The sequence below is a fragment of the Podarcis liolepis genome, assembly GCF_965112155.1.
Source record: "Podarcis liolepis genome assembly, chromosome: 2".
Taxonomy (NCBI): domain Eukaryota; kingdom Metazoa; phylum Chordata; class Lepidosauria; order Squamata; family Lacertidae; genus Podarcis; species Podarcis liolepis.
This window is the reverse complement of record NC_139555.1, coordinates 114,884,351-114,906,941: the sequence shown is the minus strand read 5'-3', so window position 1 is coordinate 114,906,941 and position 22,591 is coordinate 114,884,351. Positions and strand designations below refer to the sequence as shown.

Below are 22,591 nucleotides of genomic sequence, written 5' to 3'. Positions count from 1 at the left end.
CTGTTTGCCAATATACTCACAAACTATTTATAATCATTATTTAGCAGCGAAATCGGCCTATAGTTCTTTACTTGGATTTCCTGTGTCAGTGCATCATTCCCACCTACAATTCCTCGGTTTGTGAACATGGCTGGTTTGGGTTCCTTTCGACCAGTTGCTCTGTGATGGCCTGGGATTCCGAGTCTGAGAGTGAACCGGAGGAATCCCAGCCGGCACAGGAGTCCCCGCCTCCAGGGCCGGCTGAAGTGGGGCAAGGCCTAGATGCTGAGGAGCCTGCACCTGTGCCAGATCCTCAGGGGCAGGCACCAGGTGAAACCATTCTGGCCCCAGAGGTACTGGAGGACTCAGTGCCTACAGGTGAGCCTCCCCCAGGGCCCAGTAACCCTTCGGCCTCTCCTGAACTGCAGAGGCTTAGGGCAGAGAGGCGAAGGGAACTGGTCTCTCCCAGGAGGAGTGCTCGCCTTAAGGCCAGGAGAGGCGGGGCTCCTGGGGGCCGGGACCGCCCCCGGCCTTAGAAGAAGATAAAGGTCAGGCAGCCCGGTCCCAGGTTGCGGGAGCAACGTTGTTGTGGAGTACCTGCTTTTACCCAGACCTAGATCTGCACTCCCGGTGTGCCTGTTCCTTGCCCGGCTGCCCGCTGCTGACCCACCAGTGTTCCTGTTCCCCGCCTGGCTCCCTGCTTCTGCCCTACCAGTGTTCCTGTTCCCCGCCTGGCTTCCTGCTGCTGCCCTACCAGCGTTCCTGTTCCCCCGCCCGGCTCCCTGTTTCGGACCTCGCGTCTCATCTAGTGATCGTCTACCCGGCTAGTGACTCTGGACTGAACTTCGGCTACAGTATTAGTACCTTTCCCCCCCGGGACCACCACATGCTCATAATTTACTTTTGTTGTTGTTCAAAATGGGTTTTTGCTGGTAGTCGGTTCATAAAACTTTAATAAAGCACAGGTCCCTTTCAAAAAATTCATTCTCACGTATTCCACTATATAGTTTGGTGGGGTCCCCCACCTGGTTGTTTTGTTCCTTGCAGTCTTTTGAGGAAGTGTGTTGTGCAAGAACTCCAATGCAGCTTTAATTATGCAACCTGAATTTTCCTGTGTGTGACTGAATCCCACCCCAAAACAGAGATTGTTTGGAAATGTCCTTTGTCAGATGCATCAAGCATGAATTTAAGCTTACAGTTATAGTGGATCCTCCAGATATGAACTTAATTTGTTCCGGGGGTCCGTGCGCAACCCAAAAAGTCCGCAAGCAGAGGCACTGCTTCTGCGGCACGCTAGAGCTTTTCTGTGCACACGCGAGAGGCAAAAACCCAGAAGTATAATTCCGGGTTTGCAGGCTCCCCGACCCCAAGAAAAGACCAGTCTAGAGAGGCAGGTGAGCATTACAGCTAAACCCCATGTTATACTCTCCAGTAGCTATTCACTCAGACAGGGCTATTTTCATTCAGCTCCTACAGTGTCCAGGGTGGGGGGAATGTTTTTTACCTTTCTTTTTCCCCTTCCTTGCAGTCTTTCCTAGTAAATAATTGCTGGAAACAGAAGCTACAGAGCTCTCACAGAAGGAAGCTTAGACTTGAGAATCATAGAATCATAGAGTTGGAAGAGACCACAAGGGCCATCGAGTCCAACCCCCTGCCAAGCAGGAAACAACATCAGAGCACTCCTGACATATGGTTGTCAAGCCTCTGCTTAAAGACCTCCAAAGGAGGAGACTCCACCACACTCCTTGGCAGCAAATTCCACTGTCAAACAGCTCTTACTGGCAGGAAGTTCTTCCTAATGTTTAGGTGGAATCTTCTTTCTTGTAGTTTGGATCCATTGCTCCGTGTCCACTTCTCTGGAGCAGCAGAAAACAACCTTTCTCCCTCCTCTATGTGACATCCTTTTATATATTTGAACATGGCTATCATATCACCCCTTAACCTCCTCTTCTCCAGGCTAAACATGCCCAGCTCCCTTAGCCGTTCCTCATAAGGCATCGTTTCCAGGCCTTTGACCATTTTGGTTGCCCTCCTCTGGACACGTTCCAGTTTGTCAGTGTCCTTCTTGAACTGTGGTGCCCAGAAGTGGACGCAGTACTCCAGGTGAGGTCTGACCAGAGCAGAATACAGTGGCACTATTACTTCCCTTGATCTAGATGCTATACTCCTATTGATGCAGCCCAGAATTGCATTGGCTTTTTTAGCTGCCGCGTCACACTGTTGGCTCATGTCAAGTTTGTGGTCAACCAAGACTCCTAGATCCTTTTCACATGTACTGCTCTCAAGCCAGGTGTCACCCATCTTGTATTTGTGCCTCTCATTTTTTTTGCCCAAGTGCAATACTTTACATTTCTCCCTGTTAAAGTTCATCTTGTTTGTTTTGGCCCAGTTCTCTAATCTGTCAGGGTCGTTTTGAAGTGTGATCCTGTCCTCTGGGGTGTTAGCCACCCCTCCCAGTTTGGTGTCATCTGCAAATTTGATCAGGATGCCCTTGAGTCCATCATCCAAGTCGTTGATAAAGATGTTGAATAAGACTGGGCCCAAGACAGAACCCTGTGGCACCCCACTAGTCACTCTTCTCCAGGATGAAGAGGAACCATTGATGAGCACCCTTTGGGTTCGGTCAGTCAGCCAGTTACAAATCCACTGAGTGGTAGCATAGTCAAGACCGCATTTTACCAGCTTCTTTACAAGAATATCATGGGGCACCTTGTCAAATGCCATGCTAAAATCAAGGTAGGCTACATCCACTGCGTTCCCTTCATCTACCAGGCTTGTAATTCTGTCAAAAAATGAGATCAGGTTAGTCTGACATGACTTATTTTTCAGAAATCCATGCTGACTATTGGTGATCACAGCATTCCTTTCTAGGTGCTCACAGACTGTTTGCTTAATGATCTGCTCCAGAATCTTCCCTGGTATTGATGTCAGACTGACTGGGCGGTAATTATTTGGGTCCTCTCTTTTCCCCTTTTTGAAAATAGGGACAACATTTGCCCTCCAGTCTGCCTGGAGAAATCCAGGCTAAGAACTGATATTGTGGATACCTTTTTGGGGGATCGAAACTGGGAAAGAGGGGGGGTGAGAGTTTTTGAATCCAAAAGGAGTATAATTTTATGATTTTTATGTTTAGTTATTATGTTCAGTAATTAATATAAAAATGGGAAAATTTGTGGAAGGGAACTTAGGTCGACCTTTGGAAAGGATGTAGTGATTATAATTGATGTGTACAAGTTAAATTTAGTTAATTAAGAAGAACTAAGTTTAAAAAATGATATTAATATTGTAAAGATAAGAGATAAGAACTTGCTGAACTAACTATTGGAATTAGGATGTATGAAGGGGAGGTGTGGGGAAGTCAGAGAATGTGGTTATGAAAGTAAGGATTTGAAACTATACATGTTTGTCTTTGTGTGTTTGTAATGTCTATATAAAATGTGAAAACCCAATAAAAATTTTATATAAAAAAAAACATTTGCCCTCCTCCAGTCTGCCGGGACTTCGCCTGTTTTCCAGGAATTCTCAAAGATGACTGCCAGTGGTTCTGAAATAATAATAATAATAATAATAATAATAATAATAATAATAATAATAATTTTTTATTTATACCCCGCCCTCCCCAGCCAAGGCCGGGCTCAGAGCGGCTTACAAGCAATAATAAAAACAAGATGAGTGATTACAACTTAAAAACAAAAATAAAATACAACATTAAAATAATGGAACATTAAAATATTAAAATGAAGCCTCATTGCAGGAGAAGGAAAAGAAAAAAGAAAAAGGGGGCGGAGGAATCAAATTGGCTCCAATCCAAAGGCCAGGCGGAACAACTCTGTCTTGCAGGCCCTGCGGAAAGAAATCAGATCCTGCAGGGCCCTGGTCTCATGAGACAGAGCATTCCACCAAGTTGGGGCCAGTGCTGAAAAGGCCCTGGCTCTGGTTGAAGCCAATCTAACTTCCTTAGGGCCTGGGACCACTAGGGTGTTGTTATTTATGGACCTTGAGACTCTCCGTGGGGCATACCAGGCGAGGCGGTCCCGTAGGTACGAGGGTCCTAGGCCGTGAAGGGCTTTAAAGGTCAAAAGCAGCACCTTAAATCTGACCCTGTACTCCACCGGGAGCCAGTGCAGCTTGAAAAGCACTGGATGAATATGCTCCCATGGCAGAGACCCCGTGAGGAGCCTCGCTGCAGCATTCTGTACCCGCTGGAGTTTCTGGGACAACTTCAAGGGCAGCCCCGCATAGAGCGAATTACAGTAGTCAAGCCTGGAGATGACTGTCGCATGGATCACTGTGGCCAGGTCGTGGCGGGAAAGGTAAGGGACCAACTGCTTGATGCGGCGAAGGTGGAAAAATGTCGCCTTGGCTGTTGCTGTGACTTGCGCCTCCATGGAAAGGGAGGCGTCAAGGATTATACCCAAACTCTTAACGGAACGCAATGGCACTAATTGGGCCCCCGCAAGAGAAGGGAGTTGGTCCCTCATCCCCATGATATCCTGACCTAGCCATAGGACCTCTGTCTTTGAAGGATTTAGTTTCAATCGGCTCCCACGAAACCATCCAGCCACAGCTTCCAAGCATCTGGTCAGTGTGTAAGGGGCCGAGTTGGTGTGGCCATCCATCAGCAGATAGAGCTGAGTGTCATCAGCATATTGATGACAGCCCAGCCCAAAGCTCCGGATAATCTGGGCAAGGGGGCGCATAAAGATGTTAAAAAGCATTGGGGAGAGAATTGCGCCCTGCGGCACTCCACACACCAAGGAGTGGCGTGACGACATTTCCCTCCCTAGTGCCACCCTCTGTCCCCGACCAGAGATAAAAGAGCACAACCAGTTACGGGCTATGCCCTGTATCCCCACGTCTGCAAGGCGATGGTCCAGAAGATCATGATCGACCATGTCAAAGGCTGCTGACAAATCTAAAAGGATCAGCAGTCCTGACCCGCCTCAATCCAGTTGTCTACGGATATCATCTGTTAGGGCAACCAGAGCCGTCTCCGTCCCAAAACCAGGACTGAAACCGGACTGAAATGGATCTAATGCCGATGTTTCCTCCAGAAACCTACCAAGCTGTTCAGCAACCGCTCTCTCAATTACCTTACCCAGGTATGGAAGATTTGAAACTGGGCGGTAATTGGATAGGTCTAAGGGATCTAATGAAGTTTTCTTTAAGAGTGGACGCACCACTGCTTCCTTCAGTGCCCCTGGGAATGTCCCCGTGTCAAGGGACAAATTGATAATTTCAACCAGGGGGGTCCGCGCAACATCTGGACACTCCCTAATCAGCCAAGACGGGCACGGATCAAGGAGGCAGGTGGTGGGCCTACCAACTTGGAGGAATCTATCCACATCAGTAGGGAGTATCCGATCGAAATGGTCCAACACTGGACCTGAAGTCAGTCGAGGGGTCTCCAGTTCAGTCACTGTATCTAAATTGGCAGGGAGGTCACATCTGCCAGTTCTTTTAATACTCTTGGATGCAGTTCATCTGGCCCTGGAGACTTGAATACATCTAAACTAGCCAAGTATTCTTGTACTATCTCCTTAGTTATTCTGGGCTGTGTTTCCTCTGCTGAATCATTTGCTCCAAATTCTTCAGGTCGGGCATTGTTTTCTTTATCGGAGAAGACTGAGGCAAAGAAGGCATTGAGGAGTTCAGCCCTTTCTGTGTCCCCTGTTTGCATTTCACCATCTTCTCCTCTGAGTGACCCCACTGTTTCTTTGTTCTTCCTTTTGCTACGAACATACCCATAAAAGCCTTTTCTGTTGCTTTTAACCTGCCTAGCAAGCCTGAGTTCATTCTGTGCTTTAGCTTTTCTGACTTTGTGTCTACACGTGCTGGCTATTTGTTTGAATTCCTCTTTGGTGGTTTCCCCCCTTTTCCATTTTTTTGTACACATCCTTTTTTAATCTTAACTCAGTTAAAGGTTCTTTAGATAGCCACCCTGGCTTTTTTAGGCACCTTCCATGTTTCCGTCTCATTGGTATTGCCTGAAGTTGTGCTTTTACTATCTCCCTCTTAACAAACTCCCAGCCATCATGAACTCCCTTTCCTTTTAGTATTACTGTCCATGGGATCTCACCCAGCACTTCCCTAAGTTTTATGAAGTCGGCTTCCTTAAAGTCGAGAAATTGAGTCTTAGTATGCTTGGCTGCTCCTTTCCGCTGTATAGTAAACTTCAGAAGAGCATGATCACTCGCGCTTAATGATCCTTCCACTTCTACCCCACTAACCAGGTCATCAACATTGGTTAGGACCAGATCTAAAATGGCTGTTCCTCTTGTTGCTTCTCCCACTTTCTGGACAATGAAGTTGTCTGCAAGGCCAGTGAGGAATCTGTTTGACCTTATGCTCTTGGCTGAGTTTGACATCCAACAAATATCCGGGTAATTGAAGTCCCCCATTACTACTATCTCCCTTCCTTTTGCATGCTTGGCCATCTGTTCCAGGAAGGCATCATCTATGTCCTCCGTTTGGCTTGGGGATCTATAGTAAACTCCCACAATGAGGTCTCTGTTATTCTTCTCTCCCTTAATTTTGACCCAAATGCTCTCACTTTGGCTTTGAGGTTCTAAATCTTGGATCTCTTCACAGGTATACACATCCCTGACATATAACGCCACTCCTCCTCCTTTCTTGTCTGGTCTGTTTCTCTGAAATAGATTGTATCCCTCCATTATTACATTCCAATCGTGGGACTTATCCCACCAGGTTTCAGTGATGCCTATTATGTCATATTTAGTTTGCTGTACCAAGAGCTCAAGCTCATCTTGTTTATTTCCCATGCTTTGTGCATTAGTGTACAGACATTGAAGTCCATTAATCATTCCCCCGTGTCTCTTATTTAAGGATTTTTTCCTCTCACCACTAGGTCTGCGTGCTGTTTGCCCCATTTGGTCTATGACATTTGGATGATCATCTTCATCAATTGATAGACTCCTACCTTCAGGAGCACTGTCTCCCTCCCCCACATTAGTCAGTTTAAAGCCCTCCTGATGAGGTTTCTGAGATTTTTGGCAAAAACATTCCTCCCAACCGTTGTGAGGTGCAGCCCATCGCTTGCCAGAAGTCCATCTTCAAGAAACTGCAGTCCGTGATCTAAGAATCCAAACTGTTCCTGTTTACACCATTTGCGAAGCCAGTTGTTCACTTCCACTATTTTCCCCTCTCTCCCTGGGCCACGTTGTTCAACTGGGAGGACAGATGAGATGACAATTTGTGCATTTAATTGCTTCAATTTCCTGCCCAGAGCCTCGTAATCTCTTTTGATCTTCTGGAGGCTATTGCTTGCAGTGTCATTGGTTCCCACATGAACCAAGAGGAAGGGGTATTTGTCAGTGGGTTTTATGATTCCTTGCAGTCGTTCAATCACATCTTGGATCTTAGCCCTGGGGATACATCACACTTCCCGAGACATCTTGTCAGGCCCACAGATCACTGCTTCTGTTCCCCTCAGTAGGGAATCCCCTATCACCACTACACGCCTCCTCTTAGGTCTGGTCGTAGTTCTTCTGTGAGCTGTCCGTTCCAAGGTCGCCTGCACATTCCCTGAGTACTGACTTTGCTGCTCGTCTTCATATACCTGATCGACTGTAATGAGGGAGAGATCCTCAAATGGAGTCTGCTCTTCGTCTTCCATGCTAGGGGAGAGGACCTCAAAGCGATTGTGTATTTCTAAACAATCAGCGCGAACCCTGGGCCTCCTACTTCTTTGAGTCACGTTTCTCCATATATCTGGCACCTGTGTTGGTGAACTAGCCTCCTTCTCAGGGGAGTCCCCTGTCTCCTCCTTGGTGGAGACTGTGTTCTCTGTTGCTTCCAAGAAGAGCTCCAGCTCTCTAATTCTTTGGAGCGTAGCTACACGTTCCTCCAGTTGCTGGACTTTGTCTTTTAAGAGGGCAATCAACATGCAATTGCTGCAGGTAAAGCTGCCTGCAACCTTTGGCAAGATGGCAAACATTGCGCAGGAACCGCAGGCGACTGCAGCTGTTCCTTCACCCTCCATCTTGAGAACGTGTCGTTGGGGGTGACTACAGCGGTCCTCCGTCATAAATAGCATGAAGACAGGACAAATAATTCCCCCCAAAAAACCTAGGTCTCCCCCAACAACGTTTGAGACTAGCTCCCCTAAATCTAAAAGATGGCGCCGCTGCCCTACAAGCTCTGATAAGCTCCTCCCACAGCTAATCACCTACCTCAACAGAAACCCTGCCCCCTCTGACCTTTGCACAGGGAGAGCAGCTAATCAGCCACAAGAAACTCACACAAGAAAACCCTTTTTGTTCCTTCTTCAGCTGCTGCCCTACAAGCAGAAGTCAGTGGGTGCTTGCTGGAGATGGCTAGGAGAAGCAGCAGCAGTTGCAAATAAGTTATGCAATGAAGAAGAAGCTTAGGATCTCCATCTGGGACCAGAGAGAGGAAAGCTGACTGAATTACATAAACGACTGAACATTATTTGCAACGTGCTACTTTATCGTGTTTATCTTTTTGTAAGACTGGTCTGCAGTAAAGCTTCAAAAATTATTCTTGTGATGGAGAGAACTCATTTCCACACAAGGTCCACATCAGGAATTCCACGGAACAACTTTAACGACAAGTACTTGAAGAACCAAACCACGATGTAGCCGTGCTCTTTTCCATCCCTTTCCAAGAATTGCAACAGTCTGTTCCTCCAAATGGTTCAGCCTCCACCACCTTTACTGCAGTCAACTGAAAGCAACCAACTGTGCCCTGGGGGCCCCAATCTTTCCCACTGCCAATAAATACTAATAAATGAATAGAAAGAGAACCTACCCATCTCACATTAATACAAAAACCTTGAATGTAGACTCTGTAAAATAATTAAAGTTTACTACCCCCTCCCCCCACTCTCTCTCCCCACCTCTCAACTCCCCAACCTTTATACATTAAAGTCTCTCTGTGTGAATTTTGATGATATCCAAAGTAAGAGAGTTGCTTACAGATAGGAAGCTATATAGCTCTTCTAGGTGTTAGTTTCTTTTTGCAGACTCTACAATGTCCAGGCTCTTTCTACTCAAAAGTACTTTACTTTCCTAAACACGTAACTGAGAAGAATATATTTATAATCTGCTTATTCAAACACAGGTACGCTCTCACTTGAATTGTCTTACCGGTTCTTACGAAAGGTTTTTACTTTCACCTCAGCAGTATTCTCTCTGTTCCTGCACAGGTTTCCCCTATAAACATTTAGTGATCTTTCTCTGTTTCACTTCAGACAGATCACTCTGACACCAGGGATATAGGAAGGGGGGGCTGTGTGGGTGGTCCGCCCTGGATGTTATCCCTGACCGGGGTGTGTGTGACAAAATCGCCCCCAGGCGGAGCACTGCACTGCCCCCCTGGGTGCCAATCTCTTGTGCCATAACTAATTGGTAGTTGTTGCAAGAATGACCTCACATATGCATATGCAGTTGCTAATTGGCTGGCTTTGATGCTGTGCTTATCTCTGGGGCCAGGGATGTTGGGCTCTGGGGCCAGACCTTGGAGCTACCTGTAAGCCTTGGATAGTTGCCACCTGTGCCCTTGTGGGCCAGGTAGTTTGATGGGACGTTCTGGCCAAGCTGACGAAGGCTGATTTTTGAATAGGTAATATGTATACATTTGCCTGGGTGTGGACAAGTCGTGACAATTGCTTGCTACTGCGGTGTTTATTCTCAGCAGGGCTCTGCACACTGAGTTGTCTGTTACCTCCGAGGATGTGGACAGGCTGCTTGGACGGGTGAAACTTCCACAGGGCAGGCACTAGAAGACCCTCTGCCTGGTTCCCTGCAACCTCACTTCTCGCAGTGAGGGAACCGCCAGAAGGCCCTCAGAGCTAGATCTCAGTGTCCGGGCTGAACGATGGGGGTGGAGACGCTCTTTCAGGTATACTGGACCCGAGGCCGTTTAGGGCTTTAAAGGTCAGCACCAACACTTTGAATTGTGCTTGGAAAAGGTAGCACAAGAAGAAGGAAAACTCTGGTCCCAAACCTCTGTTGCCTTGTGGGATACCTTTGGTAGAATAAAAGGCTAAGGAGTAAACCCTAAACAAATCTGGAGTGGGGTCCCACTCATACGACTCATTCTGGCAACTCCTGCAGCCAAGCTGGTGCCAAATGTCTTGTTCTGCTTTCCTTCTCGAGGACGAGAAGGGGTGTGTGTCTTATCCTCTGGGCAGCCCAGGACCTCCAAACACACTGCCTAGCCTTGTGCCCCACGGAGGTCACTTGGGCGCTGCTAACACAGCCGTTTGGCTCTACCCCCGGAGGCGCACTCCATTGTCTCTTGAGAAAGACAAATGCCAACAGCAATATGTGCTCCAAATTTCAAATTGTTGTAACCCGCTCTGGGACCTGCTAGTAAAAGGCAGGTAATAAATAAAATAATGACGATGATCTTCTCTTGCACTGAGGCCATGATCCAGGGGCCTAATCATCCGAGTTAAGGCAAGTGAAAAATGCGGGGAGGAACTTTCGTGGCAAATAAGGCCAAAAGTGGCTATGAAACATGATGGCCATGTTCCCTCTCCACTGCGGGAGACAGCAGTGCTTCCGAAAACCAGGAATTACTGGGAACCACAGGAGAGGAGAGTGATCCTGTGCTGAAGTCCTGCTTCTGAGCTTCCCACTAAAAATGTCGTATACTTAATCCGGTGTCCCTGTAACTTCTTGTACGTTGGTTCCACCACTCGTGCAGTTGGAGTAAGGATAGGGGAACATGGTTCCCGCATCCGAAATGCTGTCTTGGAAGCTCCTCTGGTTGAGCATTTTTATATCGCAGAATCATTCTGATAGGGATTTATTGTTCACAGTACTGTGGGTGAATCAGAAAACCACCGACAAAAGACAAGATCATGAAAAATGGCTACGACAGAAAGAATCTCAATTCATTTTTAGGTTTAAGACCATTCACCCTGAAGGACTCAATTCTGAACTGGATTTAAATTGTTTCATTTGATGCTTTTCTATTGTTGTTATATCGCTTTGTACCTTTAAATTTACTTACTGCAATTCATTCTCCCTGTAATGAGCACCACCTGGGAATGGTTACTTATGCTTCAGGTGTCATGTAACTGGTACCAGTGGTTACATATCCATATGACCACTGCTCCTTGTGCAATTTTCTAATCTATGGGGTATGTACCTTTGTTCTTCTTATTGTAGTTGTAGCATATGGATTGTAATGTGTGAAGTTTATATAGTATTCATGTACACAGGTCATGGTTTCATATTTGAATTCTTTTCTAGTTGTGCTGAAGAAGATTCCAGCGAAACAGTCAGATTATCCGGGATCACTGTCCGTTGTTATTCACCTACTACTTTGGCACGCCTAAAAAAAGTTTTACCGCTTAGCCCACAGGATAGCATCTATTACTTTGTTTCAACCATAGACTTATTATACTTCTGCGGACTTTCAAAGATTGACAGACGTGTGTTCAATTGATTTCAAATATATTAGAGATTTGACAAGTGCACACATTTTGTTTTGTTATTAAATCATGTATATAATGCAAGAAGAATTACAGTGCTATCTAGTATACTGGTCTGCGTGTTGCTTGTATTGATTGTAGTGTTAAGTTTTGCAACACAGGGGTTTGTTGTTCTGTATATGTGAGCTTCCCACAGGGATCTAGTTTGCCTCTGTGAAAGCAGGAGGCTGGGCTGGATAGGCCCTTGATCTGATCTAGCTGGGCTCTTCCTGTGTTTTTGTGTTATGCTCTGTATGCTATGTCTCTGTGGTGTGTACACTGCAACCCCATAGTCTCCTTTGACTGGACTTAACCACCCAGGGGTCCTTTACCTTTACCTTACATAGCCTTACCTCTTCACCTGCTTATTTTGGTGGATTTCTGTCTGAGAAAAGCAGACTTATCTGGCATGCAGAATTCTGGCAAATAGCACCCCAGGAGAACAGAGCATGGTGGTGCTCCATTACACAACTGAATCACGGAATCTCAGCTAGAAATCCCTTTGAGTGCCTCCAAATACCAGTTTCTGGGAGCCATAAGTGGGGAGTCAGCTGTTCCCATCCTGCTCGCGACCGTCCCAGAGGCAACCGGTTGGCCACTGTTGGAACAACAGCTTTTGGCCTGACGCTTTCAATTAATTCACCTTACCAGGTTGTTACAGGATGTTGGGGTTGGGCAGGAAATGGTGGAGACCTCCTTGAGCTCCTCGGAGGGGAAGGGCAAGACATTTATTTTTTAATGCAATGCACGTTCCACTACACATGAGATACAGCAGCTAGAATTTAATGAGGATCTGGAGTTAGTTTTAACACAATACCTACAGTCAGTACAGTTGCTAAAATCTAAACTGCTGTGACTTTGTACATATTGCCTTCTGCTTTGGGTGGATCACAGTGGCCAAGAAACAAATGTGCCCATAATGTAGGTACGCACCAATGGCAAATTGATAAACATCCCTCTATAATACAATGGAATAGAATATTCTCTCTTCCCCAGTGCCTAAAAGCAGTTGTGTACATCCATCAGAGCTGTTAAAAACCAACAAACCCATCACGTTCCTTGCCAACAAGGTTTACTTTTTGAAATCCAGCACCAACCTTTTTAAGACACCAGCCCTGCAGAAGCAGCGATCCTAACTCAACACACCTGGGAGTAAGCCCCACTGAATTCAGTGAGCAGGGCTGGGATGGCAGCCTAAATATTTCAATTCCCTTTCCATCTGAATTTTATTCCAATCTGCTCGGGCTACAGTGCCAGTGTGGTGTGGTGGTTAAGAGTGGTGGACTCGTAATCTGGGGAACCGGGTTCGCTTCCCCGCTCCTCCACATGCAGCTGCTGGGTGACCTTGGGCCAGTCCCACTGCTCTGAAGTCTCTCAGCCCCACTCACCTCACAGAGTGTTTGTTGTGGGGGAGGAAGGGAATGTTAGCCGCTTTGAGACTCCTTCGGGTTGTGATAAAGCAGGATATCAAATCCAAACTCCTCTTCTTCTATAGTGTTGCGTCTGAACTTGTTTTCTGGCTCTTTCAATTAAGCAAATTCTCAAAGCTGGCCCATGACACACTTGAACCATGAAACCTCATCCTTGCATATTCAGAGTCTACTTAGGCTTACTTCCAAAAGCAAGAATGGCAGAACCCAAAGCTCTCCAGGTGTTGCTGGACCGCAGCTCCCTTCATTCCTGGCCATTTCCCGCATCGGCTGGGGATGATGGGAACTGGAGTCTTGCATCCAGAGGGCCACAAGTTCCCCAAACCTGGCATAAAGCAATACCAGAAAAAAACAGCCAGCAGCCCTTGTTCCACTTGCTGGTTCTGTGAGCCAGAGTGCCCCTCCCTTGCAGTTCCCGGGCAGCTGGCAGCTGGAGGAGAGTGTGCCTTTTGGCAGGGAGAAGAGAAACAAGTCCCTCAAAGCGGGTTTTCGCTGCAGCAGCCCCAGAGGCTTTGTCAGGGTGAGGTGTCAGAGAGGTGAGAGCACTGCTTGTCAGTGTGCTGAACCAAAGGCGGCATGTTCTGGAAGGCCTGCAGACGCCATCTTGGTAGTCAAGATAACCCCACAATTAGTTGTTGTAGCAAGGAGCTCAGATAACGTTTACAGTGGTACCTCAGGTTAAGAACTTAATTCGTTCTGGAGGTCCGTTCTTAACCTGAAAATGTTCTTAACTTGAGGTACCACTTTAGCTAATGGGGCCTCCCGCTGCCGCCGCGCGATTTCTGTTCTCATCCTGAGGTAAAGTTCTTAACCCGAGGTACTATTTCTGGGTTAGCAGTCTGTAACCTGAAGCGCCTGTAACCCTAGGTACCATTGTATATTCACTTGCTTTGCTGGAAGTCTGCACCTTTTTTTGAATAAAGCACTAGGACTGAACCCCTGGGCGTTTTGGACGTCCTTCTTTGGTATCCCTGCCCCGGACCGCACCCACGATTCCACCACTGGATCCGGACACGAAGCTGGCACTATGGCTTCTCCCTGGCGTGGATCTTCTGGTGCCGGGAGAGGTTGGAGGAGCTGGAGAAGGTTTTCTCGCACCTGGGGCACTGGTAGGGCTTCTCTCCCGTGTGCGTCCGCATGTGTTTCTTGAGGCCTTGGCTCCAGCGGAAGTTCTGCCCGCACTCGGAGCAGGCGTAGGGCTTCTCGCCCGTGTGGGACCTCTCGTGCTTGGCCAGCTGCGACCTCTGGATGTAGCCGTTCCCGCAGTGTGCACAGCGGAAGGGCTTCTCCCCCGTGTGGGTGCGCTTGTGGGCAGTGAAGTGCGAGCTGGAGATGAAGCACTTGCCGCAGTCGGCGCACTGGTAGGGCTTCTCGCCCGTGTGGGTGCGCTTGTGCGTCGTCAGGTGCGAGCTGTAGGTGAAGCGCTTCCCGCACTCGGCGCACTGGTAGGGCTTCTCGCCCGTGTGGATCCGCTCGTGCTTCCTCAGCTGGCAGCTGGAGATGAAGCTCTTCCCGCACTCGGAGCAGGCGTACGGCTTCTCGCCCGTGTGGGTCCGGGTGTGCGTGACCAGGTCCGATTTCTGGTTGAAGCTCTTGCCGCAGACACCGCACTTGTGGGGCCTCTCCCCCGTGTGGGTCCACTTGTGGATGACCAGGTGCCGCGTCTGGCTGAAGCTCTCCCCGCACTCGGGGCACTTGTAGGGCTTCTCCCCCTTGTGGCTGCCCTCGTGGATCACCAGCTGCGGCCGGTAGCGGAAGCTCTGGCCGCACTCGGCGCACCGGTATGGCTTCTCCCCCGTGTGCACCCTCCGGTGGCGCAGGAGGTTGCAGCGCGTGCCGAAGCTCTTCCCGCACTCGGGGCACTTGTAGGGCCGCTCGCCCGTGTGGGTCCGCTCGTGGATCAGCCGCCCGATCTTGTCGCTGAAGGTCTTGCCGCAGGCCGAGCACTTGTACGGCTTCTCGCCCGTGTGGAAGCGCTCGTGGATGATGAGGGACTCCTTCCGCGTGAAGCACTTGCCGCAGGCCGAGCACTTGTGCGGCTTCTCGCCCGTGTGCGTCCGCTCGTGGATGATCAGGTGGGCGCGGCAGTCGGAGATCTTCCCGCAGTACTGGCACTTGTGGGGCTTCTCCTTGGGCGGTGCCTTTGGGGTCTTCGGACGGGGGCCCAAGACCACCTTCTTCCTCACGTGGCCGTACATCCCCTCCTCCAAGCCGGCTGCTCCCCCAAGGATATATTGCTGCTGGTCACTGACTCCTGGAATAACACAAATAAGGGGTTAAGAGGAGGCTGCTGGATCAGGCCAATGTCCCATCTAGCTTAGGGTCCCATTCTCACAGTGGCCAAACACAGGCCAGTAGGAAACCAGGAAGCAGGGTTGGAGCACAAGTAGAGCTGGGCACTATCTGCTTTTCAACTACAATGGTATCTCGGGTTTAGAATTTAACTCGTTCTGGAGGTCCGTTCTTAACCTGAAACTGTTCTTCATCTGAGGTACCACTTTAACTAATGGGGCCTCCCACTGCTGCTGCACGATTTCTGTTCTCACCCTGAAGCAAAGTTCTTAACCCGAGGTACTATTTCTGGTTTAGTGGAGTCTGTAACCTGAAGTGTCTGTAACCCGAGGTACCACTGTATGTGCTATATCAGCAGCTAAACATCGCAATACAGTGGTACCTCAGGTTACATATGCTTCAGGTTACAGACGCTTCAGGATACAGATTCCGCTAACCCAGAAATAGTACCTCAAGTTAAGAACTTTGGTTCAGGATGAGAACAGAAATCGTGCTCTGGCGGTGCGGCAGCAGCAGGAGGCCCCATTAGCTAAAGTGGTACTTCAGGTTAAGAACAGTTTCAGGTTAAGAACGGACCTCCGGAACGAATTAAGTACTTAACCCGAGGTACCACTGTATACTGAGCTAAGTAGAGGCACTGGCTGGCTTCACGGTTTTTCCTGCATCGTGATTTCTGCCGGCGTCTGCTCTTGTGATCCGCTGCCCCCCTTCATGAATCGGGGGAGAGCTGAGCCGGCAGAGCTAACAGGGGCTGCAGATGTATGCCCAGAGATGGAAAGAAGATAAAGTCCCTACTAGAGAAGAATGACAGATGAAGTTGATGGATTATGCTGAAACGGCTAAAATGACCGGAAGAATCAGAAATCAGGAAGACCAAGATTTTAATAAGGAATGGGGGAAATTTATAACTTATCTTAAAGACCATTGTAAGCCGTTAAAATTATTAGTAGGGTTGGAATATCACTTGCAGTCTTAAGAGTGAATCCTGGACACAATGGAGATGCAAAAGGTTTGGATCATCACAAAAGATGCAGGAGGAAACGACCAGGAGATTTCTTGGAATTATGATTTATGTTTGATATATACATCCCTGTAAAAGAATTAATTTGAAAAACCAAATAAATTAATTAAAAAAAAAAAAAAGGGGCTGCAGGAATTGAGAGAAGCATTGGCTGGCTTCATGTTTTTTTCCACATTGTCATTTTTGCAGAACACACACCAACATTATGATTTGCGATATATTGCAAGGTCAAAAATTATGAAACCGATATCACGATATGGACTTCAAACAGGTTTTGAATTACATATCCAAACCGTGTCCCTTCCTGTGGTTTCCAGCAACTGATGTTCAGAGGCATCCCTGCCTCTGACCAGCGGCTTCAATCTTTTGTCAAAGGCCTCTGTCCTCACCCGTACCCCACCTCCCCCCCAAACCCCACTTTGGGTCTCCTCACCATCACCATCCATGGGCAGCTCAATCTTCACAATGTCCGACAGATCCAGCTCCGACTTGGGGGAACCGGCAGCAGAACTGTCCAAATCCTCCACTGTCTGGGGGGGAAAATAAGGACAATATGCAATATGTTTTTTTAAATGAGTTTGTAAATCCATGTGAATATGTACATGTATGTTGGTGTGTATCAGGGTGGACAAAAATCAATGATTTTTTTAAAGATAAAAAAATCAGATTTTTTTTAAATTTAAATCTTTTTTTAAAAAAAAAAGTCAGATTTTTTAAAATTTAAATCGGATTTTTAAAATAAAATGCTTTCGGAGGAAAAATCTTTCTAAAGATAGTTTTCGATTTAAGTTACATTATAGTCCAAAAGCTACTCATCAGGAAATAAGGATTTGTTTAAGATTTTCATGTGTGCCATAACTCAGTCTAAGTATTTTTTAAAGTCCAGTATATCTGAAGGAGCGTCTCCACCCCCATCATTCAGCCCGGACACTGAGGTCCAGTGCTGAGGGCCTTCTGGCGGTTCCCTCACTGCGAGAAGCCAAGTTGCAGGGAACCAGGCAGAGGGCCTTCTCGGTGGTGGCGCCCGCCCTGTGGAACGCCCTCCCACCAGATGTCAAAGAGAAAAACAACTGCCAGACTTTTAGAAGACATCTGAAGGCAGCCCTCTTTAGGGAAGCTTTTAATGTTTGATGTATCACAGTATTTTAATATTTTTTTTGGAGGCCGCCAGAGTGGCTGGGGAAGCCCAGCCAGATGGGCGGGGTATAAATAATAAATAATAATTATTATTATTGTTGTTGTGGTTGTTGTTATTCCTCACAATAATTTCATAATTATTGGTCTATGTATTTCTAATAGTATAACCAAATCAGTAATTTTTGATATAACTGTAAAAACTACTCTGAAAATTTATTATTCCAAAAAGGAAACCTTCATCTGATTGGTTGTAAATATTAAGATTATACCAGCAAGAATGAGTCTTTCTGTAAAAAAAATTATTTTAAACCAAGCCTTACTGACTAATGATTTAAATTGTGATTTAAACTGATTTGATTTAAATCAAATCCACCCTGGTGTGTATTCAGTAGCGAATTCAGATCTGCAGTGTCCCTTAAGCTCCTTGGGTAAGAGGTGGGATACAAACAATAAATAAACGTTTGACCCCGCATTGAGCAGCGGGTTGGGCTGGATGACCTCCTGGGGTCCCTTCCTGCTCTACAAGCAATCTGCCCTCACCTTCTGCTCCGTCCTTTGCGGCCTCCACAGGAAATCCTCCGCCAGGGCCACGGCCTGGTTGCCGGTCTCTGGGCCCCTCTCCCGCACCCAGCACTGCATCTCCAGGGGCAGAATCATCAGGAACTGCTCCAGGATCACCAGCTCCAGGATTTGCTCCTTGGTGTGTCTCTCCGGCTTCAGCCACTGGCGGCAGAGCTCCCAGAGCTGGCAGAAGACCTTGCGGGGACCCTCGGCCTCCCGGTAACCGAAATGCCGGAAGCGCTGGCAGCGCATCTCCATGTTGAGGGCGTCTGCGTCCGGGATCTCCTCCTTCACTCCCACAGAGGCGTCTGCGTTTTCATGAGCCTCGTGGACTTCCTTGCCGCTCAGGCCTAGCAGGGCCAGATCCGCACCCTCTTCTCTGGACCACTGCTTAGTGTCCGACGCCCCTTCGAAGGAGGCCTTCATCCCTGCAGAGCTCTCCTCCGTCAGGGGCCGGGGCAATAGTGCGTCTCCCCACCCGGGATACGAGGACGGTGCCGCCGTCTTCAGAAATCCCTGCTTCCTGGCTTCCCAGAACTCCTGCACCCGATCCTCTGGTTCTTCCTTAACCCGAGGCGGAATCGTTTCCGCGCTCGTCCCAATTTGGACAATGCGAAGTTCTTTCCCTGGCATGCCCTTCACCGACGTGGGTCCTGGCGAGGCCCGCTCCTCCATTTTGACTCCTGGCACGTGGCACCTAGACAGGAAAGGAAATTTGATGAGTTTAAGTAGAAAGAAGGAAAGTGGTGCAAGATTGGACCAAATAAGTATCTCCCTTGAACGCACCACATCCCTGTCGCTTCTCAATTTGGGGAATGTGGACATGCACTTAAGGCCGCATTGTGAAGACAAATTGACTTTCGGCAATTAATGTTATTTATCCGTTTGTATGCCAAAAAGGCTTTTTAAGTGGTTTGCAAATATGAAATCAAGTTACAAAATCCACACATAGTTAAAATGAAGAAATAAAACAATTCCAAAGCAATTAAAACAGTTTTTTTAAAAAACAAAGCAATTGAATCTTCCAGGACAAAGTCCCTGTGCATGGCACTTCACTGAGTGCAAGAGGTCCCTGCCCCAAGGAGCTTACAATCTTAAACTCAACACGGGGAACAGCAGAAAAAGAGGGAAAGAGTAAAAAGAGAAGCAATGGGATTTCTGTACATGGCCCTCAGGTGTCTCCCAAGAAGGCCACATCCCTCACTTGCCCTGCTTCACACCCCCTGGGCTGGAAAACATCCTTGAACTCTGATCAGCCTTCTTTATGGTCCAGCTCTCACTTCCATACATCACTACTGGGAAAGCCATGGCTTTAACTATACGGACCTTTGTCGGCAAGGTGATGTCTCTGCTTTTTAAGATGCTCTCTAGGTTTGTCATTGCTTTTCTCCCAAGAAGCAGGCGTCTTTTAATTTTGTGGCTGCTGTCGCCATCTGCAGTGATCATGGAGCCCAAGAAAGTAAAATCTCTCACTGCCTCCATTTCTCCCCCTTCTGGCATCTCTGCTTAGTGCTGTCAAAACACTGACCGGCAGCGCTTCTCCAGGCTTTCAGGCTGAACCTGTAGATGCCGCTGGAGACTGAACCGAGGCTTTCTACATGCAAGGCAGGGGCACCAACCGCAGGCGCTGCTCATTCCTGGAAGGGCTTGTCTGTGCTTGGCTGTGATGCTGATCACAGATTCCTGGGCTATGAACGTGTCCTGGATCTAGGAGGGCGCGGGCACTTTGTGCCTTCACTCCGCGCCTGAAACGGGGGAACCTTCTGCATTGCAATGCAGTTGCTCCTGCCGCCAGGCTTGCAGATCTTCTGCAGAAGGAGGCTGCTGTTAGCATACACGTGTGTGTGTGTGTGTGTGTTAGCCAACACGTTTCATCTTAGGTACTCCTGCCTGCCTGCCTGCGTCCACCTGGGAGACTGGGATTCCCACCTCCCACCCCTCTTCTCCCTCCCAGGAATCCTGACTCCTATTATTATTATTATTATTATTATTATTATTATTATTATTATTATTAATTCACTCGCCTGTTGCTTCCACTGCCTTTGCAAACCGTCCACGTTCCGGGCTCCTGCCGTCCCCAGCAGAAGGAAATGATGGGAAGGGGGGGAGGGAGGGCTGGCGGTGCAAAAGGGAAGCTTCGCACCAGGAAGGGGAGAAGGTGGGGCAGGAAAGTGACCTCACTGCTTTTCTATCTCTTTGCGCACTCTTTCCCTTCCCTTCCTCGCCATGTGGCTCTGGTTTCCCTCCTCTCTAGGCGCGCGAAGCTCGCTGCACTTAACCCCTTGAGGGAGAGAGAGAAAGAAAAGAAAAGAGAGAGAGAAGGGAAGACTCATATAATTGTCGCGTCGGAAGGGGGCCCGAGGGTCATCCAGTCCAACCCCTTGCAATGCAAGGGATCTCAACTACAGCAACCATGACAGATGGCCCTCCAACCGCAGAGACATTGCGTTTTGTCTGTGTGAAACCGGTGTCCTTCTTAGGGGCATCTGTCTGTCTGGGGAGAGAATGGGAATCCCTTGCAGACGACCGCAGTGCCTGGAGACGATGTTGCTTCGAGGTGTTGGGGTGGTGGACTAGGACCCGGGTGGAGCAAGATTAAAATGTCTTGCTCAGCCCAACCTACCTCGCAGGGTTGTTGTGAGATTGAATTGGAGGGGCAGATGGGGAGAGAACCATGTAAACTACCTGGATTCCCTTGGAGGAAATGCCGGCTGTAAATGCAACGGGAGTAATAGCAATAAACAAAGAATAAATAATGTACAGGGCAACTCTTGTTCAGGGCTGCTCAGAGCTAAATTCAGTGGGACGTACTCTCAAGTAAAGGTATACAGTGGTACCTCGGGCTGAAGTAGCTTCAGGTTGAGCGTTTTCGGGTTGCGCTCCGCAGTGACGCGGAAGTAACGGAACGTGTTACTTCTGGGTTTCGCCGTTCATGCATGTGAAGACGCTCAAAATGACATCACTCGCATGCGCGGAAGCGGCGAATCGTGACCCGCGCATGTGCAGACACAGGTTGCGTTCGCTTCAGGATGTGAACGGGGCTCCGGAACGGATCCCCTTCGCATCCAGAGGTACCACTGTATAAGGTTGCAGCCTTATTAATATACAGTAGTACCTCGGGTTACATACGCTTCAGGTTACAGACTCCGCTAACCCAAAAATAGTACCTCGGGTTAAGAACTTTGCTTCAGGATGAGAACAGAAATTGCGCAGTGGCGGCGCGGCAGCAGCGGGAGGCCCCATTAGCTAAAGTGGTGCTTCAGGTTAAGAACAGTTTCAGGTTAAGAACGGACCTCCAGAACGAATTAAGTACTTAACCTGAGGTACCACTGTACAGGCAGCAGCTCCCTGCTATATCTAGAGAGGCTCAGAAGCAAAAACTTTGAGGAGAGTTGGGTTCTGAAGGAGTGGTACCTCGGGTTACAGACACTTCAGGTTACATACGCTTCAGGTTACAGACTCCGCTAATCCAGAAATAGTACCTCGGGTTAAGAACTTTGCTTCAGGATGAGAACAGAAATTGTGCTCCGGCGGCAGCAGGAGGCCCCATTAGCTAAAGTGGTGCTTCAGGTTAAGAACGGACCTCTAGAACGAATTAAGTACTTAACCCGCAATTTTGCTAAAGCAATTTTGCTTGACTGACTGGCTCCTTATTGCGCTCCAGGATGGATAACTATTTCCAGCCTGAGGGCCACATTCCTTTATGGTCAGCTTTCCAAGGGCCACACGGCAGTAGTGACCAGTGGGTGGAGCAACGGATGCAATTTTTAGAAATTTCGAAGCCTGGCACTCAGTTAAGAATTCATTGAACAATTAACTTACAGTACAGTGATTTACATGGCTAGTCAGAAGTTTATTGGTGTTTAATGGGGCTTACTCCGTTTGTGTGCCGCCACCGCCGCCGCCGCTGCTGCTGCTGCTGCTGTAGTAACCCACCTGAGACCAGTTGAAATTCAATGCCCTAGGCCATCAGAGTATTTCAATATCTCAGACCAAAGATAGGCAACCTGTGGCCCTCCAGATATTGCCTGCCCCTCAATGCCTCAACTCCCGTCATCCATGCTGGTGGATGGGAGTTGGAGTCTAAGACTGGAGTTGCAATCAGGGAGTGGATCATACTCAAAGATACAGATTTGCTAGACCTAGAGGTTTTCGATAACCGATTCTGCTGGCATGCATATTTCGTTTACAATAAGGTAAAGGCGCACAGGGGCTTTTTAAAACATATAATCAGGAAATCTCTTTATAAGATCTAGGAGAAATACAAGATGTTGTTGGAACCTAAAGCCCCCTGGTGGACCTCTCCGATAGAAGCCAAGGCTGTAAAAAGGAAAGATGCAAAAGGTGACTGGGCAACGTATAGAATGATATTGGAAGAAAAAAACAATAAGCTAAATTTGAATAAATTTGAAGAAATTAGAGGGTATGGCTACAATGAGAGATTGAGTATCGACAAACGAAAAGGATTCAAAAAAGAAACTTCAAGATTAGAAAAATGGAAAGCAGAGGCATGGAATAGTTATTTGTTTGAACTTATTCAGTCAGACATTGCCGCAGTCATGTCACAGGAAACAACATCAAGTCCACCACAATAAAGAACAGATGGAACCCCTACCTTCAATGGATAAAAACTACTGGAACAAATGACATTTGATGAAAACTAAAGACACTATGCCCATGAGCATGGCTGAGGATAATTGTTTGAAC

General features: G+C 47.9%; 2 protein-coding genes across 4 annotated transcripts in view; one reads left to right on the top strand and one right to left on the bottom strand.

Annotated features, from left to right (window-relative positions):
- The window catches only part of NOTCH4 (notch receptor 4), a 100,742-nt gene that overhangs the window by 38,876 nt on the left and 39,275 nt on the right, over window positions 1–22,591 (top strand). The window lies entirely within an intron of this gene.
- LOC310701315 (uncharacterized protein) lies at window positions 11,410–20,061 on the bottom strand. Its single transcript, XM_083492035.1, has 4 exons — window positions 19,909–20,061; window positions 17,864–18,581; window positions 16,620–16,716; window positions 11,410–15,127 (listed from the first exon to the last, which is right to left on the bottom strand). Exons 2-4 carry the CDS (start codon window positions 18,557–18,559, stop codon window positions 13,899–13,901), a joined length of 2,022 nt encoding a protein of 673 aa, XP_083348161.1. The 5' UTR covers window positions 18,560–18,581; window positions 19,909–20,061; the 3' UTR covers window positions 11,410–13,898.